Here is a 26,699-nt window from a genome sequence, read left to right on the forward strand (position 1 = left end):
AACCTCACCTAACCTAACCTAACCTAACCTAACCTAACTTAACCTAACCTAACCTAACCTAACCTAATGTAACCTAACGCTAACCTCACCTAACCTAACCCCTTCAGGTAGCATTAGGATGATTATTCAACAGGTGATATAAACTGGTGAGCTAATCTTCAGGTGATCCATAATTTCTCTCACTTCACGTGGCGTCTGAACTCACTGATGACCACACACTATACTGTGTCTCAGAGCACTAAACAAGCTAACAATCTCTCTAATTAAAGAACAATCACTAGAATATACTCATAAGTTACAGTATTTAATGGCTAAGTTCTTTGTATTGTGGGAAAGTTTATAGATTTGATAAAGAAAGTGATTATTTAGTTTCTATGGATAGCGACTTAACTCTGATGATGGTATAGTATCGGTGTGTAAGCGATCTGATGATGGTACAGTATCGGTGTGTAAGCGATCTGATGATGGTACAGTATCGGTGTGTAAGCGATCTGATGATGGGACAGTATCGGTGTGTAAGCGATCTGATGATGGTACAGTATCGGTGTGTAAGCGATCCCGAAACTGTAAACATGGCGGGAGGTTGAGGAAGGTAGAGGTGTAATTCTTTCTTATTTCTGTGTTTTTTTTTCTTTATTATTTTTAACTATGTCTCTTGTTTGTAATTAATGATGATGTTGACCTCAGATGGCCTAAATATTTGCTGGATTAACATAGAAGCTTAATAAAAGATGTTGTCTCGGTGAGTTACCTTTATACACACACACACACACACACACACACACACTGAAAATTGGTCAGTCAGTTATACATGACTTATGACAAAGGGATGACAAAGCTTTATATAAATGGCAGGAGGAACCTTAACGAGGGCGATGGTGGTGGTGATAGTGGTTGTGATGATAGTGGTGGTGGTGGTGATGATGATGATGGTAGTGGTGGTGGTGGTGGGTGACATAACGCACATTTATACCGTCATACAAACACACCGTACAAAAATTGACCACCTGAAGATTAGACTCCCTATCTTATTTCACCTGATAATTAAACACCCTAATGCTACCTGAGAGGGGTTAGGTTAGGTTTGGTTTGGTTATATTAAATTGCTTCTCTTTCTCAGTGTTTTTTTTTTTTTTTAGTAATGTGGGAGTATTATTGTCTTCATCATCCGTCGACCAACACAGAAATATTGTGACATTGTGAACCGAGAGACGAGTTGGTGGATAAATGTATTTGTAAATTAAAGAATAAGTTTACTAATGAACCATATTCTAGCTAGTTATTGACTTATTGTAGGAAATAATATTCACCCCAAATGGTGCCAATATTTAGTAAACATTTATGCGTGAATATGAGAGCTGATGAAGCCTTAGAAATACAGAGGAAATATTAATGGAATAATCCCTCTTAGTGGATACCTAAATTCTCTTTAATTAAGTCACGCAAACAAAGAGTTCCTGATGATAATGGCAAATTAATCTTAAGATGAAATTTAAAACCGTAAGACCATTTTCATTGTCTTGAAATAACAAATAACAAATAGAACCTAAGAGAAATTAACACATCACTCATTATTTTCTTGGTTTACTGTACCGGGTGTGGTGAGGTGTGGTAACGGGGACCTACACTGACCTTCATCGTCTGAGCCGATCATGGCGTATCGCGTGAAGCCGAACAAATCCCTCTCGGTGCCCAGTCCGAACCCATCTTTGGTCCACTGGAGGTGACCCACCTTGTTGATGACCCTGCAGGAAGGTGAGGGAGGGGAGGTCAATAAAGGAGAAGAATAAAGTAATTTCTCAATGTCTTATAGTAATAAAAATACCGATAGAATGGAACATAAATATACTGTACATACCCAGAGCTACGTTCATACAGTGACCAAGTGACGCACATAGTCACAGCAGAAACATATACTGTACACTTAAAAGAAAAAAACACACGCATATACACACACACACACTAGCAGGGTATCTCACCTGCAGGGGAGCACAGCGGTAGAGCCCACCACAGCAGTCTGGGGTGTGGGCTGTGTGGCGAAGTGCTGTCCATTCTCCAACCCCAGCAGCTGCACAGCAGACCCGCCCATGCCAGGACCCACACGCTCATGAATCACGACCACAGAGGAAGCGTCTTCTCCTCCAGGGGCTGTGGTCCCAGGGACTCCACCAACCTCCTCCGGGGTCATGCCTGCCGCCCACACGCTGACGCCCATGCACGCCCACGCCCAGCAGAGTAGCCACGCCCAGGAGATCCACCATATAAACATGTCCTAAGGGAGAGAGAAGACGGGGAGGTCAGTCTCTCACGGTCAGGGAAGATTAACTCGATCAACGAGGCTTATTGAAGGTTCTGTTGGGGTGAAATAGAGTTAGTTTATACCAGATGATTTCAGTTAGTATCATCAGGATCAAGTAGGGTATGTTAGGATCAACAACGCAGCTCAGGAGAATCACCCACACTCAAGAGGATCATATTGACACACACACGTTACATCAGTCGACTATTGGCCCTCTAGTTCTCTGTGGGGCGAACCAAGGCACCTAGTTGTCTTTACGCTTGTTTACAAGATAAGGTTTTCTTCACTTGTGGCCAGACGGAGCAGCAGGTGACCGAAGGAATTTATTATTTTGAGACTTTGGACCTTTCTCAATGAAACCTCGAACCTTACCCATTGCGGCCTTGAACGTAACTCAATGAAATTTCGTAACTTGTTCACTGAAGCCCCAAATCTTGCTCACTGAAGCCTCGAACAAGAGCTGAACTCCTGTAGTTAGGGGGTCACTCCTCCCTCCAGTTAGCTCAAGGGAAACTTGTAAACAGAACTTGTACGTCTGAGAATTCGAACCGTGTTCACTGAGGCGTTAAGAGTGTTCGAGGCCTAGGACTCGAAACAATATACTATGGTCGAGACAGCACCGGAATCACAGGGCAAATATCCTGCCATGTTTACATATGTTGTACGAAATAATGTATATAATTGTTCAGATTTTGTATTTAATTTCATAACAAGAATTTAATTACACACGTATCCCACATACATATATACACTAACGAATACACCTACACACACACACAGACACTCTCACTCTCTCTCTCTCTCTCTCTCTCTCTCTCTCTCTCTCTCTCTCTCTCTCTCAGGGGCAGTAATAACAATACGTCAGGAAGAGAAGGGGAGCACACAAGGGGAGGCGGGCGAACAGTTAACAAGAGTCCGCGTGTATAATGAAGTAGCCAGGCGAGGATTTAACGCCAGCGCGGGCATTACACGATCCTCCAGCCTTCCCGGATTTATGGAGAGAAATGTGTCTCGTATGCGTGCGATTACTCTTGACGGTAGAATTCTCAGACGGTCGTAACGCTAAGATTTTCTCCAGTAATTGGTGATGGTGTGGATCTCATTGTTAAATTATCGTACTTTATTTTTCAACCAACTTACGATATTCTGGATGATATTCTTTAAAAATCGTATTTTTCTGGTACTTTTTAAACTAATTAGCGATATTATAAATGACATTCACAGAAAATCGTATTTTTTGTTTAACTAATTCTCAATATTATGGATCGTATTCTTAAAAAAAATCGTAATTTATTTTCTGACGCGATATTTTGAACAGTATTCTAAAAAAAATCGTATTTTTTCCTTGTTATTAACGATTTTAACCCTTAGTCACCTAACTTAACCTAACCTCGGCTATTTGTGTTGCTTTCTTAACTGGGGAAACTCTCTTAACTTATTACGAATTCTCAAAATATCATGAGATAATGTTAACTCCCTTACCATGAGGTTAAGAGAACTGGTCCCTCTAAGATTTGTAAGAGAATTAAGAATATGTTCAACCAGGATTCGGATTCACAGAGATTCAGAAGTTATTTTTTCTTATTGCTTAATTAGGTGGGTTTTGATGTGAATTCTCAGAGGCTTGTACGTTAAATGGGGTAGAATATGTGGTTTTTTAGCTGAGTTTGTTGGTTTAGATTGGATTGTAAGGGTTTTTAATAGGTTTTGATGGTATTAGATTTAAATGGAAGGGTTTTTATGGGTTTTATGGGTTTTTATGGGTTTTTATGGTTTTGGATTGAATATATACTGAATATGGTTTTCAAGCTTTTAACTAAAGTCGGATTATATATACATTTCTCAAGGGATTTCCCATATTCTTGGTTTGAAAATTTTCAGGATTTAAATGTTTTCGTTGTTTTTATGTCGGCATAGAAGGGTATCCAATGTAATTTCATTTCTTTATTTATTTATTTACCGGTTTATGAATAGTTACGATTACTGGAGATAAGAAGAGACGATAACAACCTACACTCCTGACGATGATTCTACTAGATACTCCAACATGTCGTTCGTCAAGGAACGAAACAGCAATACCGTACAGGCCTTTCAGAATCTACTAACTGCCAACTAACGTACGAAACACGATGCCTTAACTAGATAGAATCGAAATGAACTGACTTAGATCGGTAGTTGCGAAGACGGTAAGATTGGAAAATGAATGTTTCATGACTGAGAAATGGATGGGGGGTGTTAGCTGATACGTACGTGTGTGTTCACACACAGGGAGGTGAAATGCGTATAGTGTGGCAGCATTATGTTAGTGTTAAGGTGCAAGCACTGCTTGCTTCCTCTCGCTTTCAGCTACTGCCGCTGGCTAGTTCTCGTGACGAACAAGGGAGCAACTTGCATAAGTCTTCCTCTGCCAGTACACAGCCTCTTCTCCATCAAGACTCTGCTGTGATTCCTCATGGCAACACACGATAACTGGGTGCTTCGTGGGCCCAAGCTAGACCACCAGGGGATCTTGGAGCAGCAGTGGGTCCCAAAGGGACGGTGCATAGGCCCACTGGCATGCAGAAACGTCCTGGCGCCTACCAGCCACAGCCCCGCTGCCTTGCGGATTAACCTTGGTAGGTATAAGGCTCCGGGAGTAAACCCCAAACGAAAACACTGCAGTGGAGCCCCGCATCAGGCAGACATGCTAACAGAGCTCCAACAAGACCCCAACGGCGGTATACAGTAGGTGGAAGAGGTGACCAACATGGGAACCCAACGACTACACCGGCGACGAAGGCAATGCTACTAAGGTGAAGCCCAACAAACTGGGCTATCGGCAGTCCATTGCAACTCTCATTCTCCCCAGTCGTTGCAACACATGCACACAAATGATCAGGAAAAGGGAGAGCCAAAATATGTGGTTGCAGCCAGCGCTCCTGCCTCACGTCATAAATCAACTCACGCACAGCCATCATCCAGTTCATCACACCTCTCATCATCATCAAAGGACGTATACCCCCAAGAGCCCCATGGCAGAGGACAAGTGGCGACGGGGACAGGCAGAGATGACTGCCGGGAGTCTCTAGTCACAACTCTGCACATGGGCGGCATAGATAAGATGGTCGTTTATGCACTGGGATCTAGGCAGCAGTGCAAGCCGGTCCTGTCTGTGCCTACTGAACAGCCCATTCCAGGAGCCACTCTACTCACCCCACATGGGGAGGCTACCAAAAACATAGCCTGCCTTAAAAAACAAACTGACTGGGCAACCGCGCCCAGTAGCGTCATACTTATGCTGTCGAAAACACAACCATAATCACAGATCCAGAAAAAAAACTATACAACCTCTTATGGTCGTTGCATGGGATGTCAGGACCCTTTTGGATACTGGCACAAATGAGTGTCTTGAAAGAACATCTGCTATTTCTGCCATTATGGCAAAAGAGCTGGCTAGGTATAACATCGACATAGCAGCCATTAGTCAGTCCCAGCTCCCAGACAAGGGTCAACTCACAGAATGGGGGTCTGGCTATATCTTCTTCTGGAAAGGTAAGCCTGCTGCGGAGAGAAACCGCATTTATGGAGTTGGCTTAGTCATTCACCAACGCATAGTGCACAGGCTAACTGAAATGCCACTTGGGATCAACGTGCGCCTCATAACGCTCCAAGTCCCACTGAATCACTCACGTCATGCCTTTTTCATCAGTTCATACACCCCAAGACTGGATGCAGAGGATGACATCAAGGAGACCCTTTGTGCCGACCTCGACAGAGTGCTAACCTCTATCCCCAGAGAAAATAAGGTTGTGCTCCTTGGTGATTTCAATGCCAGAGTTGGCAGAGATGCTGACATTTGGCAGAGAACTATAGGAAGAAATGGACAAAGCAAATGTAATCCCAACGGTCTACTCCTCCTCAGCAAGTGTGCTGCACATAACCTCACTATCATCAATACCTTGTTTAGGCAGGTCGAGAAGTTCAAAGGTTTGTAGTTCATTGTCAGAGAAAGAGATCGCCTTAATGTCCTCATCACCCGAGCCATGCGTGGCTCAGACCACTGCGACATTGACCATCGGCTCCTAAGAGCCAAGCTCTCTCTTCTTGTCGTCCAAAAACGGCGAAAGTAGCAAGCCTTCAGAAGAGGTCTTAACACTAAGCGTCTGGAGGATCCAGTGGTAGCACATGATTTCAGAGAGCAGCTCGAACATTGGCTGATAAACAACCCGACAAGAAACAACCCAATTCCCAGTGCAGAATGGGATATTCTCAACACTGTTATGACGAAAACCTACAGAGACCCTCGGCCAGATCGAATGAATACACTAGGACTGGTTTGATGAAAATGACCAGGCAATCAATGTACTCATCAATGATAAATGTGCTTCTTTAACTGACTGGCAAAACAACCCTCAGTCTCGAACCAAAGCTGATACCTTCCGCAAGAAGAAAGCGGCGGCCCAGTGCAAACTTCGCAATCTAAAGAATGACTGGTTTAAAAATAGAGCATGTGAAACACACACAAAAAATGCAGATCAGCACAAGAGGCGCGAATTTTTCAATTCTGCTAAACCATTTTATGGGCCAATCACTTGTGGCACAGCCTCTACCCCGCTCATCTAATAGTAAAAGACGATGAAGGCCTCCTTCAGCACTGGAAAGAGCACTACCATTCACTGCTCAACTGAAACACTGATGTGGATGTCCTGACTACCCAGCAGAGCCCTGAGCATCAGAGCTGACCCACCTCAGCTATCCTCCATCCCTGGATGAGGTGCCTACTGCCATCAAACAGATAAAAAAAAACAAAGCCTCAGGCCCTGATGAAATACCAGCCGAGGTGTATAAAGCCGGAGGACCTCTGCTTGCAAGCCGTCTCCACTATCTCCTGGAGAATATATGGGAAAAGGAGGAAATCCCCCAAGCTCTTAAAGACGCCTCCATCGTCAATATTTATAAGAACAAAGGAGACCGGTCAGGCTGTCTGTAGCTAGCAAGATTATAGTCCAAGTCCTTCTAAACAGACTTCTTCCTGAGGCGGAAAACTTCCTCCCAGAATCTCAATGTGGCTTTAGAGCATCATGTGGCACCACTGACATGATCTTTGCTGTCCGCCAGATACAGGAAAAGTGCAGAGAACATCATCATGACCTGTACATGGCTTTCATCGACCTAACCAAGGCCTTTGACTCGTCAACAGGGAAGCCCTCTGGTGTACCCTCAGCCATTTTGGCTGCCCACCAAAATTCATCACCATTGTGAGGTAACTCCACGATGGCATGAACGGTAGTGTCCTGGACAATGGCACCCAGTCTGAGTTCTTCCCCATCCAAACAGGGGTTAAACAAAGGTGTGAACTGGCACTAGCTCTCTTTTCCATGTTCTTGGCTGAATTATTTACTCGTGCCATTGCCAATTTAGCCGGTGGGGTGGGCATCGAGTACCGGATGAAGGGTCTTTTCAACTAAGACGACTCCAGGGAGGAACAAAGGTGTCGGCAGCTTCCATTACTGGACTTCAGTATGCAGACGACCTCACTAGTGTCACTCATACTGAATGCGAACTACAGGAGATCCTGAACACCTATGCAGATGCGTATGCACACTTCGGCCTATAGATGAATGTACATAAGACTCAGATTCTCTGCCAGCCTGCCCCGGGTTCAGACATACCTCCACCATCCTTCCAGCTTAACGGTACTACCCTTTCTAATGTTACCCACTTTCGGTATCACGGCTCCCACCTGTCCACCACCACGGACATCGATGAAGAGATTCAGCATTGGATCAGATGTGTATTGGCAGACTCCGAAACCGTGTCTTCAGCTGTAGGGAGCTGAAATTATCTACAAGGTTACACGTATATCGAGCAGTGGTCCTCCTCACCGCTATATGGCAGTGAGACATGGGTCGCATACAGGAGGAACCTGAAGACACTCGAAAACTTTCACCAACATAGTTTACGTTACACCCTCCGAGTTCGATGGGAAAACAAAAGAACAAATGCCAGTATTCTGCTTACACCAACTGTAGGAGCATTGAGGCTACCATTATCCATGAGCAACTACGCTGGACTGGCCAATAACCATGTTACCCGCATGGACGACAGTAGATTGCCAAAGCAGCTACTTTACAGTCACCTAACGAATAGTAAACGTAACGCTGGCGGGCAACTGAAAAGGTATAAGGATAGTCTTAAGACAAACCTGAAAAAGTGCCAAATCGACCCCCCTCACCTGGGAGACATTTACTCCACATCGTAACGCTTGCACCACAGAAGAAGGTATTAATACTTTCGAGTTAGCCCGACTGCATAACGAGGCAGACAAGCGCCAACGCCGGAAAGACGCTACAGCCGCCCCTCCTGCACTACAGGTAGATGTAGTCCCCCCACTGTGCAACATCTGTGAACGACCCTGCCGGTCCCGTATCAGCCTCTTTAGTCACCTCAGAACTCACCAACCTAGGTGACATCCTTAACAACTCATACCATTGTATCGTAGCTGGATGATCGTCATACTCGACTCCGAGTGACAGCCAAGTAGTAGTAGTACGATATCATGGTTTTAAAATGTATTACTACGCTTCAATAAATAAGGGCCTTAAACACATATTTAATTTTATATATTTACTGTGTTTCAACAATAATGACCTTAAACTGAGTAATATACGTTAGAACATACATCAGTCATCAACAATTAAAATATAAGATAGTTCTCTTGGTTGACGCGGGGAAGGGTGGTCTTGGGTGGGTGGCGGGACATCGTACTGTTTACAATCTACAGTTGATGTACTCGAGCAGTGAACCGTGTCGTGCGTGTCGCGTTGTCTCTCTCTCTCTCTCGTCTCTGTTCGTCTTTGTTATTTGTCACTTTTTGTCTAACTCTTTACACTATGTATCGTTTCATCCCCAACTAAATATTTACTAACCACTACATATCTATATTGCTGTTTCCCAAAAGGCAGAGAGAAATATGAAAAAGAGATGGAAATATACTTTGAAATTAAAGAGCAAGAGAGAGGGAGTGAAAGAGCGAAAATGAAAGAGTGAGAGAGTGAGAGAAAATAAACTTAAGAAAGAGAGAGAGAGAGAGAGAGAGAGAGACAAACATACAAATTGAATAATGTGAAAAACAGAAAAGAACAAAACAAACAATAATACCTCACTGAAACATAACACAACTCAGGTAAGTCAATAAACTCAGTTGTATTGGTTAATTAAAAAGCTGCTCAAAAAAAAAAGTCCCCCAAAAATATTCTACTTAGTTATAACTGGTCACTGATAGCCATGAAAACTCGTAAGTGACCGTGACCTCTGACCTAATGACCTTCAGAGTCTAATAGGGTACCTTGGTATTTTTCGCTGGTGCTGAGAACTCGAGCTTTGGTCCAGAAAATTATATTAATGAAAGCAACAACGACAACATAAAGAAGAAAACGAAAACAAGAAAAGGATAATAATAAGAACAAAATAATTAAGAGGAAAAAAAATAAAAATAAAAAAAATAAATAATAATAATAATAGTAATAATAATAATAATAATAATAATAATAATAATAATAACAATGATAAAAATAACAATCATAACAAGAACAAGTATGAACTAACACTTGCTTGTAGGCAGCGTTCAATACCGCTTATGATCATTTATTTAAGAACTGTGTCCCATTATCCTGACTGTGTGTATGACCCAAGGAAGCGGTGTGGTGATGTCAATGGCCGCCTCTCCTGACATGACGGGAGGAGGTTCTTGTGTGTGGGAGGGATGAGTTGATTTTATCGGTGTGTTTACAGTGGTACAGACTATTAGATTGATAAGAGACAGTATACAGACAGACAGACAGACAGAGACAGACAGACAGACAGACAGACAGACAGACAGACAGACAGATTATTGAAAGAGACAAACATAGATAGGAAGACAGACAGACAGACAGACAGACGGACGTAGAGTTAGACTGACAGACAAATAGACATAGACGAATCATTGGGAAACAGACAGACAGACCTTCAATTAGACAGACAGACATAGACATATAAACAGACAAACAGGTTAATGAACTTACCTCTCCAGCATAACACAGCCACTGAACACAGGCAGCTAAAGTGAGCCTTTTATGGTGATGTCAGCCAAGTGGGTCTGGATTAACGGAATATGGATTGTAAGCAGTCAGAACAGGATGTCAACTTGGGCTGTTAGTAGCGGGCGTTGGTACTGGCTGTCAGCGTACTATGTCAGCCAAAGGTATCAGTACATGATGGTTAGCACAGGATGTCAGTATATAATGTTAGTGCAGGATATCAGCACAAGATGTCAGTACATGATGTCAGCAGCGAATATCAGCATAGCATGGTAGTACAAGATGTCTGTCAGTCCAGGTAGTGTCTGAACATGATGTCCGCACAAGACGTCAGCTCAGAATATCTACATATATTGTCAGCTCAGGTTGTCAGCACAGGTTGTCAGCTAGAAGCGTCAACACAAATCGAAAATAAGTATTCACGAAATCATCAAAGATCTCGACCAATCACAACATCTGACGCAGCCTATCACTAAACTCCAAATAATTTTTCTAATCACCATCTCTTTTTTTTTTTAGCATTGACCGTTGATGATTTACCCTTTGTCTGAGAACCAGTCAACGGAGAGAGAAATAATTCGGCCGCATCTCCTGTTGACAGATGGTGAACAACAACGAGAACGTATAGTCCCCCTTCTTGTTGACGGCGCGGAGGTCCACGCCATACTGAACCAACCCACCTGATGACCCTAAACAAACCCTCCCACTCCTCCTCCTACGTTCCTCCAATACTAACCCTCCCATGTGTATTTTCTAAGAACTAGTGACGATATTTACTGAATTTCAACGCCTGGCGAACATTCTCTTCTCCTGCAGTGGCGATGGCTTATACGCCCAGGTGGACCAATAGGCATATATAATTCACCACAGGTCATAGAGTTTTTAAACTAGATGGCGATTTTTCTGAGACATTCCTGGCATTAATTATTTATGTAAGGAACAGTCTGTATCATACGGCAGCTGAGGCATAATAAACAGTTGTTATTGAGGCCACCATGAAATATTTACTGTTACTGCTAGATTTTTACTGGTGTAGAGGTGACACACACACACACACACACACATACACACACACACACACACACACACACACACACAAGCCACGTACATAAATAAATACACAAATGCACACTTATATTGGCTACATAAAAACCACTAGTGATAAGCTAACACGCAATGCATTAAACAAACATAAACTCAAGCACAGAGACAAAACGACCCAACAAATACAAGCATACATACACAAACACACATACAACGACACATACACAAACACACATACAACGACACACAATACACCCCTCCCCCACCTACACACTCCCCCCCCTTCCTTCTCTCCCCATGTAATCCCTCACCCCTCACCCCTCACCATCAATAAACATTACTCCCACCCGGCCCTCACCATCCATAAACTTCTCCTTCTTCTATCCTCCCCACCCACACATCTTCTCCCCACCTACACATTGCTCCCCCCACCCTCTGCCTCTTTCCGCTCCCCAGGCTGACCAACAAGGCGGCAGCACCACCACAAATGACCGTGAACTAGAAACTAAAGTTATAATTGGGATTGTGGATGTTATGTGAAGTAATTATTACATCCCAGGACTAAGTTACCACCTCAAGTATTATGGAGAAGAAAAATATTGAGTTTATGGATGGATTATTTCACAGGTGTTTTCTCTCTCTCTCTCTCTCTCTCTCTCTCTCTCTCTCTCTCTCTCTCTCTCTCTCTCTCTGTCCCTTTCATATTTCAAACACAAAACATAAACACAGTATAAAAGCCACATAAATACAGTTCCCAACATTAATATTTACTACAGAAAAATGTACAAGTTTACCCAAATATAAAACCTTTGTGTGTGATAAAATATATATTCCAACTTCGGCTCAAAATACGTGGTGCCCAAGTTGGGATTATTTTAAAGGTTCTGAAAAATAGTCTTAACTCTTCGATTTCCGGAGGGGAGGGGCAGAGGAGGGAGGGGAGGGGAGGGGAGAGGGAAGGGGAGGGGAAGGGAAGGGGAGGAGGGAGAGGGAGAGGGAGGGAGGAAGGATAAAAAAATATGAAGAATAATAAATGGAAGAGGAAAAGAGTCCTGGAGGAAGATGGTAGAGGAGAAAAGACATCCCATCATCATCACCACCAACCATCATCACCACTAACCATTATCACCATCACCACCACCACCAACCATCATCACCATTAACCACATCATCACCATCATCACCAACACCACCAACGTCATCACCACCACCATCATCACACACTACCACCACCATCATCATCATCATCACCACCCACCACCATCATCATCACCATCAATATCATCACCATCACCACCACCACCACCATCGCCTCTAACTCCCCACACGTCATCAGCACCATCAATACCATCACCACCATCATCATCATCATCATCACCACCACCACCATTATCACCATAACCATCATCACCACTACCACCACCATCATCATCATCACAGCACACCACCACCATTATCACCAACCATCATCACCACCATCATCATCATCACCACCACCACCACCACCACCATCATCACCACCATCATCATCATCACCACCACCACAATCATCATCACCACCACCACCACAACAATCATCAACACCACCACCACCACAACCACACACAACCAACATCAAAACCACCACCACAACAATCATCAACACCACCACCACCACCACAATCATCAACAACACCACCACCACCACCACAATCATCACCACCACCACCACCATTATCACCATAACCATCATCACCACCATCATCATCATCATCACCACCACCACCACCACCACCACCACCACAATCATCATCACCACCACCACCACAATCATCATCACCACCACCACCCAATCATCAACACCCACCACCACCACCATCATCATCACCACCACCACCACCACCAATCATCATCACCACCACCACCATCATCACCACCATCATCATCATCACCACCACCACAATCATCATCACCACCACCAACACCACATCAACACCACCACCACCACCACAATCATCAACACCACCACCACCACCGCCATCATCATCACCATCATCATCATCACCACCACCACAACATCATCATCATCACCACCATCATCATCACCACCACCACCACCACCACAATCATCATCACCACCACCACCATCATCACCACCATCATCATCATCACCACCACCACAATCATCATCACCACCACACCCCAATCATCACACCACCACCACAATCATCAACACCACCACCACCATCATCATCACCACCATCATCATCATCACCACCACCACCCCAATCATCAACAACACCACCACCATCACCACTCATCATCACCACAACTCATCATCACCACCACCACCACCACCACCATCATCATCACCACCATCATCACCACCATCATCATAACCACCACAATCATCATCACCACCATCACCACCACCACAATCATCATCACCACCACCACCCCAATCATCAACACCACCACCATCACCATCATCATCACCACAATCATCATCACCACCATCATCATCATCACCACCACCATCACCACTCATCACCACCACCACCGACCATCATCACCACCATCATCACCATCACCACCACCACCACCACAATCATCATCACCACTCATCATCATCACCACCACCTCACCACCACCACAATCATCATCACCACCACCACCATCATCAACACCACCACCACCACCATCATCATCACCACCATCATCATCACCACCATCATCACCACCACCACCATCATCACCACCATCGTCGTCTCTATCTCCCCCTCACGTCATCAATAATCATCAGCCTCGTCATTGTCATTATTCTCTTCATCAATTTTCATATCTGATATTACTAAGGTCCCATGAAGACATCTCTCTACCACTGTGGCGAGATAGTGTCTCTCTACCAGAGAAGAGAGAGATAATGTCCTGCTAACCACTGTGGGAGACGAGGGATAATGTCTCTTAACCACTGTGGGGAGATGAGAGAGATAGTGTCTTCAACCACTTGGGGAGACGAGAGAGATAGTCGTCTCAACCACTGTGGGGAGACGAGAGAGATAATGTCTCTTAACCACTGTGGGGAGACGAGAGATAGATGTTCTCAACCACTGTGGGGAGACGAGAGAGATAATGTCTCTAACCACTGTGGGGAGAGAGAGAGATAATGTCTCTAACCACTGTGGGGAGACGAGAGAGATAATGTCTCTAACCACTGTGGGGAGAAGAGAGAGATAATGTCTCTTAACCACTGTGGGGAGACGAGAGAGATAATGTCTCTTAACCACTGTGGGGAGACGAGAGAGATAATGTCTCTTAACCACTGTGAGGAGACGAGAGAGATAATGTCTCTTAAATTAACCTACATCACTGCCTATTTAAAAAAGCTTAACGATAACAAGTAAAGCTTAACGATAACAATTAAAGCTTATCGATAACAAGGAAAGCTTATCAATAACAAATAAACCAAGATAACACAAAAAGTACCTCTACCTTCATAACAAATAATAACAACACTAACACCCCCTTCCCCCTCACTTCCACATATCAAGGTTCTAGAACTATTGAGAGGTGAGGTGTGGGGGTGTTGTGGGGTGAAAACACACACACACACAAACACACACACACACACACACACACACACACACACACACACACACACACACACACACACAACCGCGTTATAACAGCAGCCAGAAGAGAGAACATCGGCTGGCCGGTTATCTCCCACCACCATCACTGACGTATTGTTGAGTTGTGTCCAGAACTGACCATCAATATCTCTTTCCGACATAATGGCCAGAGATTGTTTACTCCATTGTATGTTCGTCGCTCCGGCCGTCAAGCTGATTGGGGGCTTCCCTCTTTTTGAGATTTTATTCATATACATTTACTTTTTATATAAATTGGTTGAAATTTATTATGTATAGAAACGTTTATATTTTTATTATTTAAATGTGTTACGTCTGGTATGTGTCATTATTATTATTATTATTATTATTATTATTTTTATTATCATTATTATTATTGTTATTAATGTTTAATGCAATAGTAAATATTCATGGTTGTGGTAGAATATTATCTAAACTAGGATATTTGTTTACATACATTATAAATATGTTGTAGTGTGTAAATTATTGTGTTTTAATATGTTTGTGTGTGTGTAGTTGATGTGTGAGTTTTGTACGATGTTTGTATCATCCACACACACACACACACACACACACACACACACACACACACACACACACACACACCTCAAATTTAACACCACCCTTCAAGCCCCATCACAACAACACCCCCATAAACACCCCCCTACCCAGCACAACACCCCCTACCCAGCACAACACCCCCCACCCCCCACCTTCAGTAAACAATAGCACTCGACCTTCCACATGTAACAAAAATCAATCAATTGCATTATTCCCACAAGACAAATTCTCTCTCCGACACACCAACCACTTCCCTAATCGACTACCATCAGTTCCTGTCACAAGATTCAATACCGTCATTGTGTGTTAAGTAGTCCTCGTTAGACGTCACCTGTGATGACTCTTATCTAACCTGTCACTGGCTTCTGTAACTCACCCTCTAACATTTTCAGAGTCTTGTCATAGCGGGAGTAAATAATAAGTGCTAGGAAGGTTATTGTTGTAAGGGTTATTGATGTTAACTGCTGTAAGGGTTATTGATGTTAACTGCTGTAAGGGTTATTGATGTTAACTGCTGTAAGGGTTATTGATGTTAACCGTAAGGGTTATTGATGTTAACTGCTGTAAGGGTTATTGATGTTAACTGCTGTAAGGGTTATTGATGTTAACTGCTGTAAGGGTTATTGATGTTAACTGCTGTAAGGGTTATTGATGTTAACTGCTGTAAGGGTTATGACGGATGTGGTTATTTTTTCAGACTTACTTTACTTATATGGGTTGTTTTATAAAGTCTGTTTTCTAAGGTTGTATAAGAAAGTGTTTTGAGTTTTGTTTGTTTATCGTTTCTTGTTTAAGGCCAAAGTGGTACGAGGTTTTCTTTGGAACGTGTGTGTGTGTGTGTGTGTACAGAGTGGTGTAATGCGTCTAGTGTGGGCAACATTGTGTTAAGGCTCACCTTGCACAGGATGGGTAAGCCCATTAAACTAGCCTGGGGGCAACTGAATTGTGTTAAGGTGCAAACACTTTTGCTTCCTCTCGCTTTCAGCTACTGCCGCAGCCTCGTGGCGAACAGGGAAGCAACTTGCGTGAGTCCTCCCTGCCAGTACACAGCCTCTTCACCATCAAGACTTGCTGTGCCTCCTCGTGACAACACAAGATAACTGTCTGCGGGCCCAGGCTAGAGCAGCAGGGGATCTCGAGTTGCAGGGCCCCAGAGGACGGCGCATATTCCCACGGCATGTGGGACACGTCCTGGCGCCTACCAACCACTGCCCGATGTCTTGCAGATTAACCTGGTAGGTATAGGGCTACGGAGTAAACCCTGAACGAAAAATCTGCGGTGGAGCCCTGCATCAGGCAGACATCCTTACAGAGTTCTAACAAGACCCCAACAGAGAGAAGGAAGAGGTGACCACCATGGGAACCCAACGACTACACCTGCAGACGAAGGCAATACATGATGGACAGGCTACTAAACAAAACCCAACAAATTGGGCTATCGGCAGTCCATTGCAACTCTCCTCTTCCCAGTTGTTGCAACACATGCACCAATGGATCAGGAAAAGGAGAGCCAAATGTGTGGTTGCAGCCTGCGCCCTGCCTCACCCCACCCAAATCAACTCCAGGTGCAGCCATCATCTAGCTCATCATACTCATCATCATCATCAAACCCCTTACCCCAAAAAGCGCTATGGTGACGGACGAGTGGCGACTGGGACAGGCAGAGATGACTAGTCACAACTCTGCACATGGGCGGCACAGATAAGTTTAAGCACAGGGATATAGGCAGCAGTGCAATCCGTTCCTGTCTGTGAGACTGAGCAGGTTTTTCGAGGAGCCACTCCCCACATGGGGAGGGGGCTAGAAAAGGTGTTCCTAAACATACGCCAAAAGAACCAGCCTGACTGGGCAACTGCACGCAGTAAGGTCATCCTTATGCAGTCGAAAACACAATCATAATCAGAGATCAAAACAAAACAAATTATATAATCTTCGGTTGCTGCATGGAATGTCAGGACCCCTTCTGGATACTGGCACAAATGCGCGTCCTAAAAGAAGAACTGCCCTTGTGGCAAAAGAGTTGGCTAGGTATAACATCGACATAGTAGCCATTAGTGAGTCCCGGCTCCCAGACGAGGGTCAAGTCACAGATCAGGGGTCTGGCTATACCTTCTTCTGGAAGGGTAAGCCTGCTGCAGAGAGAAACCGCATTTATGAAGTGGGCTTTGCCTTCCGCCAATGACTCTACACGGGCTAACTGAAATGCCTCATGACGCGACGCTCCAAATCCCACTGAATCAATCACGTCCCAACACTGGATGCAGAGGATTTCATCAAGGAGGCCTGTTATGCCGACCTTGACACATTGCTAACCTCTATCCCCAGAGAAGAAAAGGGTGTGCTCCTCGGTGACTTCAATGGCAGAGTTGGCAAAGATGCTGACATTTGGCAGGGAATCATAGGAAGAAACGGACTAGGCAAGTGTAATCCCAACGGCCTACTCCTCTCAGCAAGTGTGCTGCACACAACCTCGCCATCACCAATACCTTGTTTAGGCAAACACCCACGATCCAAACACTGGCATCTTATTGACTACATCATTGTCATATAAAAAGATCGCCGAGATGTCCTCATCACCCAAACCATGTGTGGCTCAGATCACTGAGACACTGATCATCGGATCAGTGCCAAGTTCTCACTTCACGTCGCCCTAAAACGGCAAAGGCAGCAAGCCTCCAGAAGAGGTTTTAACACTAAGCGTCTGGAGGATCCAGGGGTAGCAATATGCTTTCAAAGAACAGCTCGAGCATGGGCTGATAAACAACCCGACAACAAACAACCAAAATCCCAGTGCCAAATTGGGTATTCTCGACACTGTCATGACAAAAACCTGCAGAGAAACTTTCAGCCAGATCAAAAGAATACACCAGGACTGGTTTAATTAAAATGCCCCGGAAATCAATGTACTCGTCGATGATAGACGTGCTGCTTTACTTGATTGTCTAAACAACACTCAGTCTCGGACCAAAGATGATATCTTCCGCAAGAAGAAAGTGGTTGGCTTAAAAATAAAGCATGTGAAAAGCAAAAACTTGCAGATCAACACAAGATGCTCCAATTTTTCAATTCCACTAAAACATTTTATGGGCCCGCCTATTCGAAGGTAACTCCATAATTAAAGACGAAGACGGCATCCTTCAGCACTGGAAAGAGCACTATCATTCGCTGCTCAACCGAAACACCGATGTGGATGTTCTGACTACCCAGCAGATCCCTCAGCATGCAGAGCTGACCCATCTTAGTTATCCTCCATCCTAGAGGTAGCTACTGCCATCAAACAGGTGAAAAATAACAATGCCCCAGAGCCTGATGGACTCCCAGCCGAGGTGTATAAAGCAGGAGGACATCTGCTTTCCAGCCGTCTCCACTCTCTTCTGGAGAATATATGGAAAAGGAGGAAATCCTCAAGCTCTTAAAGACGTCTCCATCGTCATTTATAAGAACAAGGGAGACCGGTCAGCCTGTGGCAACTACAGCGGGGTTTCACTGCTATCCGTAGCTGGCAAGATTATCGCTCGAGTCTTCATAAAAGATTTCCTTCTGAGGAGGAAAACTTCCTCCCAGAATCTCTATGTGGCTTTAGACCATCACGTGGCAGTACTGACATGATCTTTGCTGCCCGCCAGATACAGGAAAAGTGCAGAGAACAGCGTCGTGACCTGTACATGGCCTTCATTGACCCAAACAAGGCCTTCGACTCGATCAGCAGGGAAGCTCTCTGGCGGACCATCAGCGGTTTTGGCTGCCCACCAAAATTCATCGCCATTGCAGGAGGGGCGGCAGCAGCATCTTCCCGACAGTGTCCTGCACAATGGCACCCAGTCTGAGTTCTTCCCCACCGAAATGGGGTAAAACAAGGATGTACTGACACCAACTCTTTTTTTCATTTTCCTTGCTGCCTTCCTTACTCGTGCCAGTGCCAATTTAGCCGGCGGGGCGGACATCCAGTACCGGATGAAGGGTCTTTTCAACACAAGACGACTCCAGGCAGGAACAAAGGTGTCGGCAATCCATTACTGAACTTCAGTATGCAGACTACCTCACCTTCGTTGCTTACACTGTACACGACCTACGGGAGATCCTGAACACCTACGCAAATGCGTATGCACATTTCGGCCTCGAGGTAAATGTACGAAAGACTCAGATTCTCTTTCAGCCTGCCCCTTCAGCCACACCTCCACCATCCATCCAGCTTAACGGTACTACCCTCTCTAATGTCACCCACTTTCAGTATCTCGGCTCCCACCTGTCCACTACCGCAGACATCGATGAAGAGACTCAACATCGGATCAAATGTGCATCTCAAGACTTTGGCAGACTCCGTGCCCGTGTCTTCAGCTGTAGGGAGCTGAAATTATCTACGAATTTGCACGTATAACGAGCAGTGGCCCTTCCCACACAGCGATATGGCAGCGAGACATGGGTCACATAAAGGAGGCACCTCAAGGCACTTGAAAACTTTCACCAACGTAGTCTATGTTCCATCTTCAGAATTCGCTGGGAAGACAAGAGAACAAATGTCAGTTATTCTCACTGACACCAACTGTATGAGCATCGAGGTTACCATTATCCATGAATAACTACGTTGGGCTGGCCAGTGGCCATGTTACCAGCATGGACGACAATAGACTGCCAGAGCAACTACTTTACAGTCACCTAACGAATAGAAAACGTAACGCTGGCGGGCAACTGAAAAGGTATAATGATAGTCTTAAGACAAACCTGAAAAAGTGCCAAATCGACCCCTTCACCTGGAAGACGATTACTCCACACCGTAACGCTTGGAGGAGCACCACACGAGAAGGTGTCAATATTTTCGAGTTAAACTGCAGACAAGCGCCAGCAAGATGCTGTAGCGCCCCCCCCACCGCAATAGATGTAACCTCCACAAGTGCAACATCTGAGAACGATTTTGCCGGTCCCGTATCGGTCTCTAGTCACCCGACACAAACAAACCCATTCCGAATGACAACAAAGTAGTGGTGGTGTGTGTGTTCAACTTCAGTGGTTCAAAGCTGGTATTATACTGACTTTTAGGACCACACACACACGTTCATATACAAGCTGCCTGTAGTAGTAATGTATATCATAAGACTAGCTACCACCACTACCACCACCATCAACCACCACTACCAACATCCACCACCAACAACAACAACAACATATACCACTACTACCAACAACCACCACCACCAGTACCACCTCCAACAAAAAAACAACAACCATCACTACCGTCACCACCATCAACAACCACCACCATCAACAAACAACCACCACCATCAACAAACAACCACCACTACCAACATCCACCACCAACAACAACAACATCTACTACTACTACCAACCAACCACCACCACCATCACAGCTGTAGGGTAACGAGCTCTAGACCTTGAACCACTACCTCCCTTAACTGGCCACAATGAAGATAAACTCCTATGGGGTTTCCGGGTCACATAACAGCGACATTAAACACATTGCTGCCTCGCCTCTTTAATTCCCCAGCTGTGTTGAGTGTCAGCCCTAGTAATCAGCTGACAATAGGGTATTTTATGCGTCTGGCTTACAGTGAGCGTTGTGGCTAGCCGTGGTTGGTGTCGAGTGTCAGCCCTCAACCTGCTGACAATATGATGTTCTGAAGTCGTGCTGACGGTTGGTTTTAGAAGTCAGCTATGAGAGTTGTGTTGTCTCCCACCAGCCATAGCAAGACCGAACAGGAAATACTGTAAAAGGTCGATAAAGTATATTTATTTCATAGTCCTCCTCTTCCTGCTTTTATCATGTTTCCTCCTTCATAAGTTCTCTGTAATCCATTTCTCACCTCCCTTTCTATTATTGCTTTTAGCGTCGTTTTCGTATCTCCTTTATTCTGCTTTATTCAATTTCTCTTGATTTAATTTCGCTCTCCCCTCTTAATTTATCACCTGGGATTGTTATTGTTTTTATTTCGTATCTCTTATTCTTCTTTCTCTTGGTGTCTTAATTACTTTCTCTTTTTTTCTTCTTCGTCTTTCTACTTTCTCCTCCTTTCTCCAATCTCTTCTACTCATATCTCTCACCTCCCACCCCCACATTCTCACACCTCCCACCCCTACACACTCAGCATGTAAACTTGTGATAAACCTTAAAGCATACACTTGAACACTATATTATTGAATGTGACACTGTCAAAGACTTCAGGCCACCTGACTTATTGTATCTTGAACTATGTAATTACTACATTGAATCAGGGTGCTTGAGACATTCTTGCTGTCTACCAAATTTGCTAGCCCACTGATTAGTCTTCAATTAGAATATGACCCAATGTTTGTGAACCAGTGACCTATATATACTGCTAATAAATATGATGTATTTCTTCTTTGTGTACGAACCTCTGTCCTGCATGGCAGAAACAGTGACATTACCCACATGAATCTGACCTACTATACATTTATAGCTGTTAATGAATATGATGTATTTCTTGTGTATGAACCTCTGTCCTGCGTGGCAGTGAGAAGTGATACCACCCTCAGTATCAAGACCTGACTGAATTACTCAGAATAGGCAAACTGTACTACAAGCTTTGTCAATAAATTTGTTAAACTAAAAACCTTCCTACCTCCATCCACTCTCCCTCACCTCCCTATCCACTCTCCCTCCCCCTCCTATCCACCTCTCCCTCACCTTCCCACCCTGCCTCTCTGTCCCTGCACTAACATGCAAATCCCCGCTCGTCTCCCACCAGACACAGGACAGGAAGGCGGACACACTCGTCAGTCGTAATTTGTGGTAGTTGTGTTATCAATGTTACTTTAGAGGATTAACAACAGATGAATAGAAGTTTGTCGGCGGGGGGCGAAACTTTCAGATGGAGCACCCTCTCTCTCTCCTTCCTTTACTCCTTCTCACCTCCTCTCCTCCTTCCTTCTCCTCCCTTCTACCTTCTCTCCCCATTTCTTCTCCCTCCTTCCTCATTATTCTCCCTCCTTCTCCTCCTTTCTTCTCTCTCCTCCTCTTACCTTCTCCTTCCTTCCACCCTCTCTCTCTCTCCATCATTCCCTTTCTCCTTCCAACCTTCCTTCTCTCTCCCTCCTCATGTATTCTGCTCTCCTTCCACCTTCTTCATTCTCCCCTACTTCTCTCTGCCTCTTCCTTTCTCCGTCTCCTCCTGATTCCTTTCTCCCCTTCCTCTTTCTCTCTCCTCCTCCCTCCCTCCTCCCTCCCTCCCACTAACAGCAGAGAACAGCCAAGGACCCAGACTCCGCCCTGCAAGACTCCACGTAAAAAAAAAAAAATCCACAGACGAACATAAATAAATCCAATTAACTCACAAGAACTAAGAACTTTCACGCAAGAACTAACCCCATAAAATAAAAATCCGTTGAAATATAGAACCTGTTTCCTCATAACTGAAGAACTTACATAATGCCACATATTTTCTCCCACAAAGGGATTTCAATGGTAATTCCTGACGATGAGATGATTTTAACAATTTTCTGTACGATGTTAACTGGTTTTTTTTTTACTTGTCTTTAGAACGATGTTGTGAGATTAAGTTAAAAGATGCATTAGTGAAATAAGCATAACTGATTCAAGTAATTTAAGAAAAAAACATTAAATTTAAGGAAACTTTAGTTAGAAAAATGGATTAGATAGATCTGAAGCTTCACTATACGAAACATTAAATTCGAGGCTTCGCTATACAAAACAACATTAAATTCGAGGCTTCAGAATACAAAACAGCGCTAGATTCGAGGCTTCACCATCTCGACACAGATCAAGCACCAACCAGACTCATTTGCATAATACCGCCGGAAAAAGAAACAGAGTTCAAGAGGAAAAAAAAATCTCTTTGATCTTATGATTTCATGCAGGGACCCCAGGAAAAGTTGGACGTTGGGGGAGGGGGATAGGGGAGAAATAAAGGGGTGAGAGGGGAAGAGGGGGAGGGGGTCGAGAGAGTGGTAGATGGAGGAGAGGGTGAGAGGAAGAGGGTGAGGAGGAAGAGGGGGTGGGAGAGAGAGAGGGGTGAGGAAAGAGGTGAGGAGGAGAGGGTTGAGGAGGGAGGGGGTGAGGAGAGAGTGGTGAGGAGGAAGAGGGGTGAGGAGGGAGAGGGTTGAGGAGGAAGAGGGGGTGAGGGAGGAAGAGGGGGGATGAGGGAGGAAGAGGGGGGAGGAGGGAGAGGGGTGAGGAGAGAGGGGGGGAGGAGGGAGAGAGGGAAGGAGAGGGTGAAGAGGAGAGAAGGCGGAGGAGAGAGGGGGTGAGGAGAGAGGGGTGAGGAGGGAGAGGGGTGGAGGAGGAGAGGGGTGAGGAGGAAGAGGGGAGAGAAGAGGGGGTGAGGAGGAAGAGGGGAGGAGGAAGAGGGTGAGGAGAGATGGGGTGAGGAGAGAGAGGGGTGAGGAGGAAGAGGGGGTGAGGAGAAGAGGGGGTGGGAGGAGGAGAGGGGTAAGGAGAAAGAGGGGTGAGGAGAGAGAGGGGTGAGGAGAAAGAGGGGGTGAGGAGAAAGAGGGGGTAAGGAGGAAGAGGGGTGAGGAGAGAGAGGGGTGAGGAGGAGAGAGGGTGAGGAGGAGAGGTGAGGAGAAAGAGGGGTAAGGAGGAAGAGGGGTGAGGAGAGAGAGGGGGTGAGGAGGGGAGAGGGTGAGGAGGGGAGAGAGAGGGGGAGAGGAGAGAAGGCGAGGAGGAGAGAGGGGGTGAGGAGGAGAGGGGGTGGGAGGGAGGGGTGAGGAGGAAGAGGGGGTGAGGAGGAAGAGGGGCTGGAGGAGGAGAGGGGTGAGAGGAGAGGGGTGAGGAGAGAGAGGGGAGGAGAAAGAGGGGGTGAGGAGAGAGAGGGGTGAGGAGAGAGAGGGGTGAGGAGAGAGGGGGAGACAGAGGGGTGAGGAGAGAGAGGTGAGGGAGGAAGAGGGGTGGAGAGGAAGAGGGGTGGGAGGAGAAAGAGGGGGTGAGGAGAGAGAGGTGAGGAGAGAGAGGGGGTGAGGAGGAGAGGGGGTGAGGAGAGAGGGGTGAGGAGAGAGAGGGGTGAGGAGACAGAGGGGGTGAGGAGAGAGAGGGGTGAGGAGGAGAGGGGTGAGGAGGAGAGGGGTGAGGAGGAGAGGGGTGAGAGGAGAGGGGGTGAGGAGGAAGAGGGGTGAGGAGGAAGAGGGGGTGAGGAGGAAGAGGGGGGTGAGGAGGAAGAGGGGGGAGGAGGAAGAGGGGTTGAGAGGGAGGAGGAGAGGGGGTGAGGAGGAAGAGGGGGTGAGGAGGAGAGAGGGGGTGAGGAGGAAGAGGGGAGAGGGAGGAAGAGAGGGGGTGAGGAGGGAAGAGGGGGTGAGGGAGGAAGAGGGGTGAGGAAAGAGGGGGTGAGGACAGAGGGGTGAGGAGAAGAGGGGTGAGGAGGAAGAGGGGTGAGAAGGAGAGGGGTGAGGAGGAGAGGGGGTGAGGAAGAGAGGGGTGAGGAGGGAGAGGGGTGAGAGGGAGAGGGGGTGAGGAGAAAGAGAGGGTGAGGAGGGAGAGGGGGAGGAGGAAGAGAGGGTGAGGAGGGAGAGGGGGTGAGGAAGGAGAGAGGGGGTGAGGGGGGTGAGGAGGAAGAGAGGGTGGAGGAAGGAGAGATGGAGAGGGGGTGAAGAGAGAGGGGTGAGGAGGAGAGGGGTGAGGAGGAGAGGGGGTGGAGAGGAAGAGGGGGGTGAGGAGGGAGAGGGGGTGAAGAGAGAGAGGGGTGAGGAGGGAGAGGGTGAGGGGGGAGAGGGTGAGGAGGGCGAGGGGTGGAGGAACAAGAAGAGGAGAGGGGCAAGTGAGTGAGGGGGGGAAATGGGGTGAGAGGGTAAGAAGGGAGGATCATATACCCTCACCCATTACAACTCCATTCCTAAACGTATAAACAAATAATAATAATAAATAATAGTTTGAAAACAACAATAGATTCGAAGCTTCGACTCATCAAAATGAACCAGTATCGTTGTGAGAATAATAAAGAATGAAATAATGATAATCTTTTGTACTAAAGGACAACAAATATTGCATCTAATTTCAAAACAAAAATCTAGCATAAAAATTTAAAAAAATATAAGAAACACTGAGAGGAAGAGATGCAAAAGAAACATTAAACAACACTAAGAGATTCCGAAGCATCGACTCGTGCAAATAGAGACAGGGAAATAACCTCTTGACCATGATAATATTAACATTAAAATAAATGAATATAGTTCTTGTCCCTGAGAGTTGAAGACAAGAAAATTGGTCTCTCTCCCACGTAAGACCAACTAAAAATAGAGTGAGTGGAAGAACGAGAGGAAGAGACAGAAGAAGATAATTAGCGAAGACTATAAAAGAAAGACAAAGAAATAAAGAAGAACACAGAAAAGAGATAGAAAAGGATGGAAAAAGAGACAGAAAATACAGAAAGAGAAAGAGACAGACAGAAAGGGACAAAAGAAGACAGAAAGAGACAGAAGAAGGACGAAGAGGATAAAAAGTGACAGAAAAAACAGAGAAACATAGTAAGAAAGACAGAAAGAGACAAAATAAGAGAGATACACAAAATAAGACAGAAAGGAGACAAAATACAACAGAAAGAATACAGAAAAGAGACAGAAACGACCCAAGAACGTGACTCAAAAACAACAAGGAACGAGACGGATCTCACCTCCTCCTTCAGGCTTTCGACCTTATGAAAATATCGTTGGTTGGGGAGGGGAGAGGGCGCTAAGGGAGCAAGGTGGGGGTGGAGGTGGGACGTGGGGGAAGGGAGGAGAGTGAGAGGGGTGGGGAGGTGGGGGTAAGGGTGGGTAAGTGGGGAAGAGGAAGGAACACAGAGGACCAAACTGTGCCGCCAGGGTATCAAAGGACGCTACACAGTCTCTCTCAACGGGGCAAAGAAACTTATCAGGTACGTTCAGTGACGGAATTTGCATGAGAAATGGTCCCGGGTGTTGGAAGCGTGAAATGATTTTCTCGGTTGAATGCAAGATGTTCCTTCCTTCCTGACAGAGAGAGAGAGAGAAAAGAGAGAGAGAGAGAGAGAGAGAGAATATATATCTGGTGCAAGGTGTCACATGTCTCGCCCCCCGTTTTCTGTAATGGTTGTCAGCCTTACTTATGCCAAGTGACAAACCACCCTTTGGTCAACATAACTTATTGGCTCTCTTTCTAAACAC

At 45.5% G+C, this 26,699-nt stretch overlaps 1 protein-coding gene across 2 annotated transcripts in view; it reads right to left on the bottom strand.

Moving 5' to 3' along the window:
* The window catches only part of LOC121863379 (irregular chiasm C-roughest protein-like), a 102,419-nt gene that overhangs the window by 11,168 nt on the left and 64,552 nt on the right, over positions 1–26,699 (bottom strand). The window contains exons 1-3 of one of the 2 annotated variants that reach the window (XM_042361996.1): positions 10,900–11,020; positions 1,980–2,272; positions 1,633–1,745 (exon numbers count right to left, since the gene is read on the bottom strand). In XM_042361996.1, the coding sequence (XP_042217930.1) occupies positions 1,633–1,745; positions 1,980–2,269 (403 nt within the window). In that variant the 5' untranslated portion in view covers positions 2,270–2,272; positions 10,900–11,020. Of the gene's footprint in view, positions 1–1,632; positions 1,746–1,979; positions 2,273–10,899; positions 11,021–26,699 lie in introns of those variants that run through there. The other variant, XM_042361995.1, reaches the window with a different exon arrangement.

This window comes from Homarus americanus, unplaced genomic scaffold (genome assembly GCF_018991925.1).
Source record: "Homarus americanus isolate GMGI-L3 unplaced genomic scaffold, GMGI_Hamer_2.0 scaffold53693, whole genome shotgun sequence".
NCBI lineage: Eukaryota > Metazoa > Arthropoda > Malacostraca > Decapoda > Nephropidae > Homarus > Homarus americanus.